This window comes from Panicum virgatum, chromosome 3K, assembly GCF_016808335.1.
Source record: "Panicum virgatum strain AP13 chromosome 3K, P.virgatum_v5, whole genome shotgun sequence".
NCBI lineage: Eukaryota > Viridiplantae > Streptophyta > Magnoliopsida > Poales > Poaceae > Panicum > Panicum virgatum.
The window spans coordinates 22320420-22332210 of record NC_053138.1 but is presented as its reverse complement, the minus strand read 5'-3'; the positions used below and the strand labels follow the sequence as shown (position 1 = coordinate 22332210).

General features: G+C 50.8%; 1 protein-coding gene across 1 annotated transcript; it reads right to left on the bottom strand.

The window, feature by feature from the left end:
- Positions 1-6794: 6794 nt before the first annotated feature.
- LOC120698388 (uncharacterized protein At5g39865-like) lies at positions 6795-8038 on the bottom strand. The gene has a single exon (XM_039981967.1). The coding sequence runs from the start codon at positions 7917-7919 to the stop codon at positions 7137-7139; it is 783 nt and encodes a 260-aa protein (XP_039837901.1). The 5' UTR covers positions 7920-8038; the 3' UTR covers positions 6795-7136.
- Between the last annotated feature and the right edge of the window lie 3753 nt (positions 8039-11791).

Here is an 11791-nt window from a genome sequence, read left to right as displayed (position 1 = left end):
GTATTCCTGAGGGCGCTCCGGTGATGTTGGGTACGTTTTTAGTGAATGAATATCCTGTTACTGTCCTGTTTGATTCTAGAGCGTCTCATACTTTTATTAGCAAGGAGTGTGCTATTAGACTGGGGCTGAAGATAAAGAGTATGCCCAAGCCGTACCATATTCACTCACTTGGGGGAAGTTAATCACCAATCAATTTGTCAAGCAAGTACCCCTACAGTTGCAAGGAAATTTTTTTCCTACGGCCCTGATAAGGTTACCAACCCAAAGGATAGATATGATATTGGTCATGTCTTTTGGGCTAACAAATGCCCCTACTCATTTCATGTATCTCATGAACTCGGTATTCATGCCTGAGCTAGATAAGTTTGTCGTGGTTTTCATTGATGACATTCTTATATATTCCAAAAATGAAGAGGAGCATGCAGAGCATCTCCGCATTGTGCTTCAGCGCTTGCGGGAGCATAAGCTATATGCCAAATTCAGTAAATGTGATTTCTGGCCCACGGAGGTCCAATTTTTGGGCCATATCATTTCAAAAGATGGAATTTCTATTGATCCTAGCAAGATTCAGGATGTCCTGAATTGGAAGGCTCCTACCTCCGTTCCAAAGATACGGAGTTTTCTTGGGCTAGCAGGTTATTATCGCCGGTTTGTACCGGACTTCTCCAAAACTGCTAGGCCCATGACGGAATTGCTTAAGAAAGGGGTAAAGTTTGTTTGGGACGACAAATGTGAACAAACTTTCCAGACTTTGAGAAAGTTATTGACGTCGGCCCCTGTTTTGGCTCAGCCAGACATTACTCGACCCTTTGATGTGTATTGCGATGCATCAGGTACGAGTTTCCACTGCGTTTTCATTCCTATTTGACTCACCCAGCTGTGTCTTGGCCGTTGATATTTGTCGTAATGCATCAGGTACGGGTCTCGGCTGTGTACTCATGCAAGATCATAGGGTGATTGCTTATGCTTCCAGAGCCCTCCGGCGGCATGAGGAGAATTATGCTATGCATGACTTGGAACTAGTAGCGGTGGTCCATGCGTTAAAGATCTGTCGCCATTATCTTCTAGGTAATCCTGTGCATATATACTCAGACCACAAGAGTCTCAAATATATCTTTACCCAGAGCGAGCTGAATTTGCGCCAGAGACGGTGGTTGGAGCTAATTAAGGATTATGATCTGGAGACTCATTATCACCTAGGCAAGGCTAATGTTGTAGCCGATGCATTGAGTCGTAAAGCCAGTTGCAGTTGCATCTCAGCCACAACAGTGCATGACACTTTGTGCCAAGAAATGGAGAAGATGAACTTGACAATGGTGTCTGAGGGTACTCTTGCTAATCTTACCCTCACTCCAACACTTCGGGATCATATTATCGTGGCTCGGAAAAACAATGTTGGCATGAGAAAGATTAGGCAAAGTCTTGAAGAAAATGACCCTCGAGTGGCATGTTTTCATCTAGATGACGAGGGTGTTTTATGGTTTAAGAACCGACTAGTGGTACCTAAAGACCTGGAGCTTCGGAAGCAGATTCTCGATGAGGCTCATCTCTCTAGGTATTCTATCCATCCAGGCAGTAATAAAATATACCAAGATTTGAAACAGCGATTCTGGTGGACAAGAATGAAGTGAGAAATTGCTAAATATGTGTCCGAGTGTGACACCTGTAGAAGGGTTAAGGCGAGCCACTTGAGATTAGCCGGCCCTTTGCAGCCATTGAGTATTCCATCCTGGAAGTGGGAGGACATTAGTATGGATTTCATTGTCGGTCTACTCAAAACTTCCAAGGGGTATGACTCGATATGGGTTATTGTGGATCGTCTCACCAAGTCGGCCCATTTTCTACCGGTAAAGACCACACATACGGCGAAGCCATACACTCAGCTGTATATGGACCGTATTGTGAGTCTTCATGGAATTCCAAAGACAATCATTTCAGACCGGGGTGCTCAGTTCATTGCCCTGTTCTGGGAGCACTTTCACGCCACCCTCGGCATTCAGCTCCTCCGCAGTTCGGCTTATCATCCCCAGACTGACGGCCAGACAGAAAGGATAAATCAAATATTAGAAGACATGCTTCGAGCATGTGTGCTCACATATAGTCAAAAATGGGATGAGTGTTTGCCTTTGGCCGAATTTGCATATAACAATAGCTATCAAGAGAGCATCAGGATGGCTCCCTTTGAAGCCTTATATGGACGGAAATGTAGAACGCCATTGAATTGGTCAGAAGCTGGGGAGAGAACCTTCTTTGGACCCGACATGGTTAGTGAAGCAGAAGAACAGATTCGGGATATTCAGGAAAAATCTGAAGATTGCCCAATCCCGACAAAAGAGTTACGCGGATAAGAAGCGTCAATCTATCCTGTTTCAAGTGGGGGATCATGTCTATCTGCGGGTATCTCCAATGAAAAGGGTTCAACGATTCGGTGTGAAGGGAAAGCTCGCACCTCGCTATGTTGGGCCTTTTCTTTTTGTTGAGCAATGTGGACCAGTGGCATACCGTCTGGAACTCCCTGCTCACTTATCCACAGTTCATAATATATTCCATGTATCTCAGTTCAGGAAATGTCTCTGTGTTCCCACCAAGATTGTTGATATAGAAGAGTTACAATTGGAGCCCGATCTTGTATATCTAGAGCACCCAATGAAAATTGTTGATTTCAAGACTCGGGTCACCCGGAACCAAGTTGGCAAATTCTATAAGGTGCAATGGAGTAATCACTCCGAGCGGGAAGCCACTTGGGAAACAGAGGACTTTGTCCAGTCAAAATGTCCTGAATTGTTGCACGCCTATCGAGATATTCACCAATTCCTATCTTTTCAATTTAGCACTCCATTAAATCTCGCGATGAGATTTATTTTAGGGGGTAGGATTGTAACACTTTAGGTATTAATCACCTGTAATTAAAAATTTATTACAGTCATCAGTTCTAACTCACGCGACAAATCGCTAAACAAAAACTTTTCCTGTCAGCCTGGGCCAGACTGGTCCGACCGGTCGGAGCAACCGGTTTGACCGGTTGAACTGGTTTCCACCGTTTTGGGCCCCACAGTATTTAAATCACTCTCTTCTTCCTCACCTGTGCACTCGACCTCATCAGCTCTCTCACTCACTCTCCCCGAGCTCTCCCCTTCTCAAGCCCTAGGTTCTTCAATCCTTCCTCTTCCTTTGATTCCAAGGCCGGGGAAAGGATCAAATCCACGTGGTGGCTCATCTTCCCCTCGATTCCCTCCCTGGGGTGCCTGGGATTCGAGTTCTTCGTGCAAGGAGGAGTTCACTCAAGGTATGAAGGCTCGTGTGAGTCGATCTCCTTTTCTAGATGATCTTAGGTGATTCCATCTGGTCAAACACCTCCAATGGCACCTTGGAACTAGTTCCTAGAAGGATATTGGAATTAGTGGGCGATTTTTGCCACGCCAAGAATCCTAGTTTTGGTCTGGGTAGGACCGGTCTGACCGGTAGGGGCTTTGTGTTGGCAGTTAAGGGTTCATCGGAACTTCCGATCAAGGGGGTCGGAACTTCCGATGAAATACATCCAATCGGCCGAGGACCCTTTGTAGGAACTTGTCCAAAACTTCCGATAGTAGGACCGGTCTGACTGGTCTGACCGGTATAGTAGTGGCTGATAGGGTTCAATTAGGGTTAGTTGGTGCAATTAGTTAGAATTTATTTTGTTTATTGGTTATTTGTAATTTTTGATAATCATGCATGCATTCTCAAGTCATATGCATATGCATACATGTAGCAGCCGCGGCGGAGGAGATCGTATACGAGGTGGTTGCGGAGCCACCGGAGCTGCTAGAGCAGGCCCAGCAGGAGAAAAGGCGAGAGAACCAGGCCCAAGGCCCAGTGGACCCGAGTGTTGAGCAGCAGACTTAAGGCAAGTCCCGGTGCACATCCGATTATTTCAAATTATGACACCTTTATATGTCTCTATTATTTGTGCATTAGGTTTAGGATTTGTTTGAAACCCTAGTTGCATGATCCCTAGGTCTCCTTGAGTTATACTAGTATGTATAGAACGATAGAAATGCTATGCTTAATAAGTTCCCGATAGAAGTCGAGTGACTTCTTGTCACTCGCAAGATATAAGATATTTAGAAGTCGGGTAATTTCCAGTTACTCGCGAGATATAAGTTATATGTGTTTATATTACAGCCCCTGAGTTATTGAAAGTGATATGGAAATGTGAGACCGGACGGGGAGTGATGATGATGTATAGTATGGCAGCAGGACAGGGTTCCTGGGTACCTTAGCCCCGTCTAAGTCGGTTAAGGACTGGTCATTGTCGACAGTGCTGATCGGGGATTGAGTTGTACTAACCGCATGCCGGGAGTAAGAGGTAGTCGAAACCGGTAAGCCGAGTACTGCTTTGTTTCGAAAGTACAGGAACCCGCACCCAACTCCTGGGGTAGTCTAGTAGTCGCGGAGAAATAGGGATGCATATGTTTATTTTTGGTGGTCTCACGTTGAGCTTGGCTGACCATATGTCGTTGGGCTGGTTCCTGTAGTTCGAGGCGGGGAGGGGAAAGGTCGGTGCGTGGGGTCCGACGGGGCTTTTGCGTGCCATGTTGGTTAGGTCCAGCTTGCAAGGTTAAATCGAATTGATTCGCCGTGTCTCGTGGTTATGAGGGCATTGATCTCTTTACTGCATCGTAGTCTCATGATAGAATGAGGAGGATATGTATAAATATGACAATGAACACATGGAATTATTATGTGATTGCGCCAACATGTTTGCTATAGTTGATTCATGCAAACATTAGATTAGAGTTAATTTGTATAGAATCTGGAGCTAAAATACTAAAAGTAAGGAATTACTTTAGTCGCTTTTCTGCAAAATAACCACCAGCCAAAAGCCTTGCATGTCTAGGTATGTGGGCTAAGTTATACCCACTGGTTGGGTAAGTCTTGCTGAGTATTAGTTGCTCAGGGTTGTTGCCACCATTAATTTGTTTCAAGGCTCCCCGACGTCGATTTCTGCCCCTGCTGCGTCAAATTTATCCGCCGAGATGTAGAGGGGTGGGAAGTTGTGGAGAGAGACCAGTAGACTATAAAGTCGGCGGGTTGCACACTTGAGGGCAGAGTGTGCCGCCCTCAGTTTTGTTCAGACCGGTCTGACCGGTGTATACGTGGGGAACCCATGCACACCGGTCTGACCGGTGTTGTTAGGCAGAACTTCTATGGATAATGTAGTATAGTTCTTTTCTAGTGTAAATTCTAGTTTTATTTATTGGAAGACTTGTATATCAAGTATGTTTTTAAACCCGGTTTATAAAACTATTGTATCTGAATTTGGTTTGTAAGAAGTTATGTATTATTTGTGTCGCGTTATTCTATTTTCAAGTATTATGTCGTGCTTGTGCCATCTGCGTCCATCTTCGCGTGGGATTGTCGGTGTTGTTTCGATCGGGCCGTGTGTTGAAAAATGATCGTCAAATTAAGTCATTAAACTAATACACCCGATATGTTCAAATAACGGTTATTACCCTTAATTTAGCGGTTGTCGCAATCCCGAGGACGGCGGCGGCCTGCACTCTCGTCGCATGGCTGCTTCTAGCACTTCCATGTAAGCAGCCTCTCTGCTCTGGATGCAACCCGGATCATCGACCAACTATCTCAGAATCTGTTCGGGGCGTGCGCGAGGGCTGCAAGCGCCGCCGTCTGTGCTCGGAGCGGACGAGTGCTGGCCTGCTGGGTGCTGGACCGCCGCCGCTACCGCTACTGCTTCAGGACCGCGAGGTGCCGGAGGGCGTGCGCGGAGGACCGCTTCGCCGACGGCCGCTGCAAGCACGGGTTCCCCTACCTGCTGCCCCTCTGCGAGTGCCTGCGCCCACGGTGCGCCGCCGCCGCCGGAGGAGGAGGAGCGACCAGCCTTGCCGCGCTCCGATCCATCCCGGAGTAGTACAGTACTACACTACAGTAGCTACAAGTACATGCTCGATAAACATCGCAAGGTTGCTGATGGGTAAATAGAACTGCTGGGGTCTTACCAAGTTCTAAGTTCTAACCATTTCCAAAGCCACGACGGTCGGCAGGGCCGGATCAGGCGCAGAACAGCAGGGATGAGAAAAGTGAAAAGCGGAGGCATGGACACTAGGCGGCCACTGCCGGTGGCCTGGCCATGGCCAGCGATCGTGTCCTTCACGGGCTCACCACGTGACCATTGGCCTCCAACCAGGCCCCCTCTCTCTCTCCCTCTTCCCCACACCTTCGTCCCCCCCACCCGCACACCAGGGTCCCCTCCGGGCCGCGTGGCGAGGCGGCACGCACGGGGCCGGCCTATGGCGCGAGACCCACCATGTGCGAGCTGTTAATTTACCGGATTCCAATCGCACGGCACGAACCGATCTCCCCCGGTCGGGGCCACCGACCGCCGCGTGAGTGTGCGTGACGCTCCTTCGTTTACCAGTCGCGCTCTGGCCGCGCGCGAACGAGCATCCACATGATCGGCCGGCACCGGCAGTTGCAGATCGCACAAGCCGGGGGCGGCGGGCGAGTCACTTCCGCGCGTCGCTTTGCGCTGCTCCAGGAGGACGCACGAGTACACGACGACGCGGGCGGGAGCAGCGATCGCCGACCAGTCACGGAACGAGGAGGACACAAGACGGACGACGGCTCCGTCATGCTGCGCTTGCTTGTGGGAGGCATTCGTCCGTGGACAAGCAACAAGCACAGCAAGCCATGCGGCGACGCCGAGAATGCAGGGAGGCACGGAGCTCGTGCCGTGCGAAGCTCGTGCCGTGTGAGTGAAGTCGATACGATTTCAAAAGTACATACAGATTGTGATCTGGCTTCAAAGACTCAAAGGCGGATTAACCAAGAGAACAGCGAAACTGAAACTGACTGTTTTCTAGTTTATGTTCTAATAATCCAAGGTTGGAGGGAATGGGAAATAGTACTCGCTCCAGAGCCCCAGTTCCTGATCTGGTGGCTGAAGAACACTAACTGCAATGAGTAGTACAGTACTAGACGCGGACTTATGATCCTCCTCCTAATCAATTTTGATGGCAAGTGGAGTAAGTAGTACAGAGTAGTGCTAGTACTTCTAGAGAGTTTTTGAGTTTGCTAGAGAGGGGAACCCGAAGCAGGGAGGCAGGGAGGGGCCCAGCCGGATCTCGGGTGGATCTGGATCAGGCGGCGGGGGCGCAGCAGCCGGGGCACCGGACGAGCCCGTTCTCGTTGCAGTCGGCGCAGGCGCGGAACCCGCCGCCGCCCTTGAGGCTGTACCGCTTGTGGCTGCCGTCGCAGGCGCCGCAGAGCACGTAGCGCTCGCCGCCGCAGCGGGCGCAGGCGGAGGGGAAGGCGGGGGCGGGGGCCACGATGCGGCGGAGCTCGCCGGACTCGTGGAGGCGCCGGACCTCCTCGGCGCCGCCGAGGTGGCGGCCGCCGACGAAGACCTGGGGCAGCGCCACGCGGCGGCGCTGCTGCTGCTCCGGGAGGAGCGCCGCGAGCTCGGGGAGGAAGGCGCGGTCCATGGAGAGGTCGCGCTCGTCGACGGCGGCGCGGAGCCCGCGCAGGATGGCCCGCACGGCGCGGCAGTCCTCGTAGGTGCGGCGGACCACGCGGAGCGAGGTGAAGTAGAGCACCACCCGCCCGCCCGCGCCGGCGGGGGCGGGGGCGGGGAGCTCCCCCGCGCAGCCGCTGGCGGGCGCGGCCGCGGACGAGGGCTGCTGGAGCGTGCGGAGCACCCGGAGCGCGGAGGCCGCGACGCGGATGCGGTGGAAGACGCGCGGCGACGGGGAGGCGGAGGACGGGTCCCCGGCGGGGTGGTCCGGCGCGAGCAGCGTCCGGAGGTCCTTGAGGGACGGGGAGGGGAAGGAGAGGCGCGGGGACGCGCCGGCGGCGACGAGCGCGGTGGAGGTGGACGCCGCGTTGGAGTCGGAGCTGCGCGTCTTCACCCACGACGGCCACATGGGTGGGATTGGGGAGGGATGCCGGGGCGGCCGTGCGGGAGCGGCGTCGAATGAATGGGAGGAGGTCTGTGCTGTGACTGTGCCCACGCACGCCTAGACCTCTTTGTTTGATGGTTTAGGCCAGTTGTGCGGCGTGGGTTTTATGGGAGGCTGGATGTGGATGGGATGAGCTTTCGTGCAATCCAGCCCACTAGAGCAGCTTCCAATTACAAGCTGATATGCAAATTCCAAACGGATGCAGCCCAAAGTTCAGAAACAAAGTTCAGAAACGGGAGCGGCGTCGAATGAAACGGATGCAGCTTCCAATTCACTACTCTTTTCGGAACAAACGTATCCGAAAATCATATATTATGCGTGATTTTTCATCTAGATGCGTGTAGAAAGTACCTATGATTCTTCATTTCGCTCTACAGCCATGAAATATGAAGTTTTTTTTCCTATTTAGTTTGCTGTCTTTCCCAAATTTTTTAGCCTATTGTTTTTAGCTGTTTAGTCTTTCCCAATTATTTGAGAATGTGCGGGGGTCGGTAATATTCTCTCACGCTGAGTTCGTGGAAGCATCCAATAGAAAGTGATTTCTCCTGGTATCACGCCCATCCCAAGAAGAATAAAAGATTCGCCAAAAAAGGAATGGTCGATCAGTTTCCTGAAAGGGGAGTGCCTCGATAACACTCGGGTAAAATTCAATTTACAAATGGACTAACGGTAAAAACAAAAATCCATCATTCTGGACAAAACATCCAACGTCCAAAAAGATGACAAACAGCAAACATAAAATTGTTTGGGAACAAGAACAATAAAAAATCTGCGCTCGGGGTCAGCCCATTAGCTTCCACTTCCGACGTTGCTCTTCCAATGGATGTTGCCGTGTGAGGACGCCATGGTGCACAGGCTGGTGGTGGCAGCAGTCAGCAGACAGCCGGAAACTTAGCTTTCCATGGACCCGCGGCTCCCCGTGTGCAGGCGCCCGAGGACATTGCAGGGTGCCCAAGTACAACGACGCGGCGAAGATACTGGACTAGTGGCAAAGAAATGTTGGCGGCAGCGGACGGTGGCGGTTTCTGCGAGGGAGTACCCTGCCAGCGAAGAGCCTCAGGCCTCAGCACAGGAATTGGTGCGGACAGTGGCGAATCCAGCAACCAAATCAAGAGAGAGCTCATCTCCCTTCTCTTTCTTTCTCCCCTTCTCTTCTTCTTCCTCCCCTCTTCTTCATTTTTTGGTTTCAAAAATGAAAGGAGTGCTTAGGGGGTATCCATTGATTTTGGCAAAGTAGGGGGGGGCTTGATCCCCCCTAGCCCCTCCTTTAGATCCGCTGTGCGGAGCAGTTAGAATTCCTACTTCGGCGACGAGTCCTCACTTTGGTGACATCCATAAACCATAGCTGCCCAGGAAGAACCACAGGCATGGGCCGCCCGTATTCTAGAAATCAAAATTGGAACAAGAACAATACCATACAACCCACCTCAAACATCAACACAAGGGGAAAAAAATCGAGTGAAGACAAGAAAGAAAAATAGTCGAGTATTGTTTAGTAATTCGAAAATGAAGAGCAAAAAGGTAAGGATTTTGACAGGAAAAGGACAAGGAGGAGTTGCCTGACCGCTTTCAAGGCCTAAAACAAAAGGGCCATGCTGGATTTGGCCCAGTTAGCAGGTATCTTTCGGCCCTCATCTATTGCACACATCGGAGCCCCCTGTGAGCGTGCTTGAAGGTCTTTAGAATTAAAACGGATTGGGCTAACATACAGGTCTTTAGAATTGAAACGGACTGGGCTAAAATACACGCCCTTGACAATCGAAACTAATCGTCGAGGAGGTTACAGCTACAGTGCCACCGAGCGAGAGAGAGAGAGAGAGAGAAAAAAGCAAAGGACCAAAACGAATGCGTTTGCCGGGAGTCGAACCCGGGTTTGGAAGGCAATTATCCTAACCGTTGGACTACAAAAGCTTTGTGCTCCAAATGGTTTGAACCTTTTTAATTCGTTGCATGTTACATCTTGCCTTTAGGATCCAGTGCCCTTTGCACACCGATGCCAAAACCGAAAGCAGAGTGAAAGCGCGCAGCTTTGGGAATATGTAGCCTTTCACTGTTGGAAAAGAAACCTGCCAGCCGGCTCCTGAAAATTCCCCCCTCTGCACTCAGCTTTCGTGTACTTCTCCCTCAGAGCAGTAGCTTTTACGCCCCGCCCTCGAATGGGAACTGTTCCCGCTCTGGCCCTCCGCTGCCGCCGTCGATACTGCACTGCACGCCGTGTTCGGTTTGCCCCTTCGATCATTCAGGAGACCCGTGCACGGATGCCCGATGCCGTTGCACGTCAAGTCGCCGAGCAAAAAGATGTCGCCGGCGGGCACGGAAGCCCGGCACCCCCCGCCCGGATCAGGCGCGCAGCATTCCACCGGCACCGGGGGGCCGAGCTAGCTACAATGGGGATTCCAATTCCCTAGTCCACTAGCACCACCTGAGCACAGTGCACAGTGCCCCTCGCCCGTGCGAACCGGCCGGGCCTGACAGCGACAAGGCCTATTGCCGAAAACCGTGGGTGCAGAGACAGGAGCGAGGTCGGAAATACAGGAACGGACCCGTGTCGAGATCTCGCCGTCACGATCAGCTCGCTGATGTACACACGCATTGGATCCCCGTGGCGGGTGGCGGATCCAGTGCGGCTGCTAGATCCAAACAGACTGAAAACGATCCAGCGCGTAGAATTGCTGACGCTAGCTGGCTGGTTTCTTGACCGAATCGAATGAGGAAGTGTGGACAGAGCTCCGTCTCTTGGACTTGCTTTTAGCAGTCAGCAGATCGTGAGCGGCCAAGGCCGGGGCCCGGCCGGATATATCCCACGAAGTGGACAATTCTGCCAGCCGTTTGAGAGGCTTTGGGCGATCGGCGATGTGCCGATACGACATGGAAGAAGCTCATCACGCGCTTGTCGAGCCGCCATGCCTATTGGCATTCATGCGATCCGGAGCTCGGAAAACGCCGTGGCGACAGGGGCCGAGCTGGTGGCGTCGCTGTAGTCATGTGGAGCAAGCCGCGTGCGGCGACGACCGCGCACATTCTCGTGTGCAGTCGTCTCGGCCTTTTCCAAAACTAGCTCGACGAGCAGCTACGTACGTCGTCGTCTCGCCAGTGGCTGGGTCAAAAGTAAATCGCAAATAGCGTGTGGTGACCTCTCGGCGAATTTCGTTTCTGTTCAGGTCACGTCAACCGATGATTGGACGGGATTACAATCGAGGCCCCGTTTAGATCCAAAAACCCCCCACAGAAACCAAATTTTCCATCACATCTCCATCAAATCGAAACATTAAATGTAGTAAATGATCCATGCATGTAGTGCTAAATATAGGTAAATAAAAAAACTAATTGCATAGTTTTGATGTACGTTGCGAGACGAATCTTTTGAGCCTAGTTAGGTCATGGTAGGACAATATCTACCACAAACAAACGAAAAGTGCTACAGTATTTTTTCCACAGCGCTACAGTGCTTTTCAGGGAACTAGGCCTGTTTAGTTCCCACCCCGTAAACGCAAAAAAGCTGTAAACGCAAAAAAGTGCAAAGTAATCTTGCTAATTTGAAGTACTAAATGAAGTCTATTTACAAAATTTTTTGTATGGCTGAATGTAAAGCGCGAGACGAATCTAATGAGCCTACTTAATTCATGATTTGCAACAGTGATGCTACAGTAACCATCCGCTAATTATTGATTAATCATAGATTAATTAGCATCATTAGATTCGTCTTGCGATTTACAACCCATCTGTGCAAAAAGTTTTGCAAATAGACTTCATTTAGTACTTCAAATTACCTAAATTCCTTTGCAAAATTTTTTTGCGTTTACACCCATCGGATCTAAACAGGGCCTAAACACAGC

Coding starts and splice junctions, on each gene's coding strand:
- LOC120698388 (XM_039981967.1), bottom strand. CDS start 7,919: ATGTGGCCGTCGTGGGTGAAGACGCGCAGCTCCGACTCCAACGCGGCG.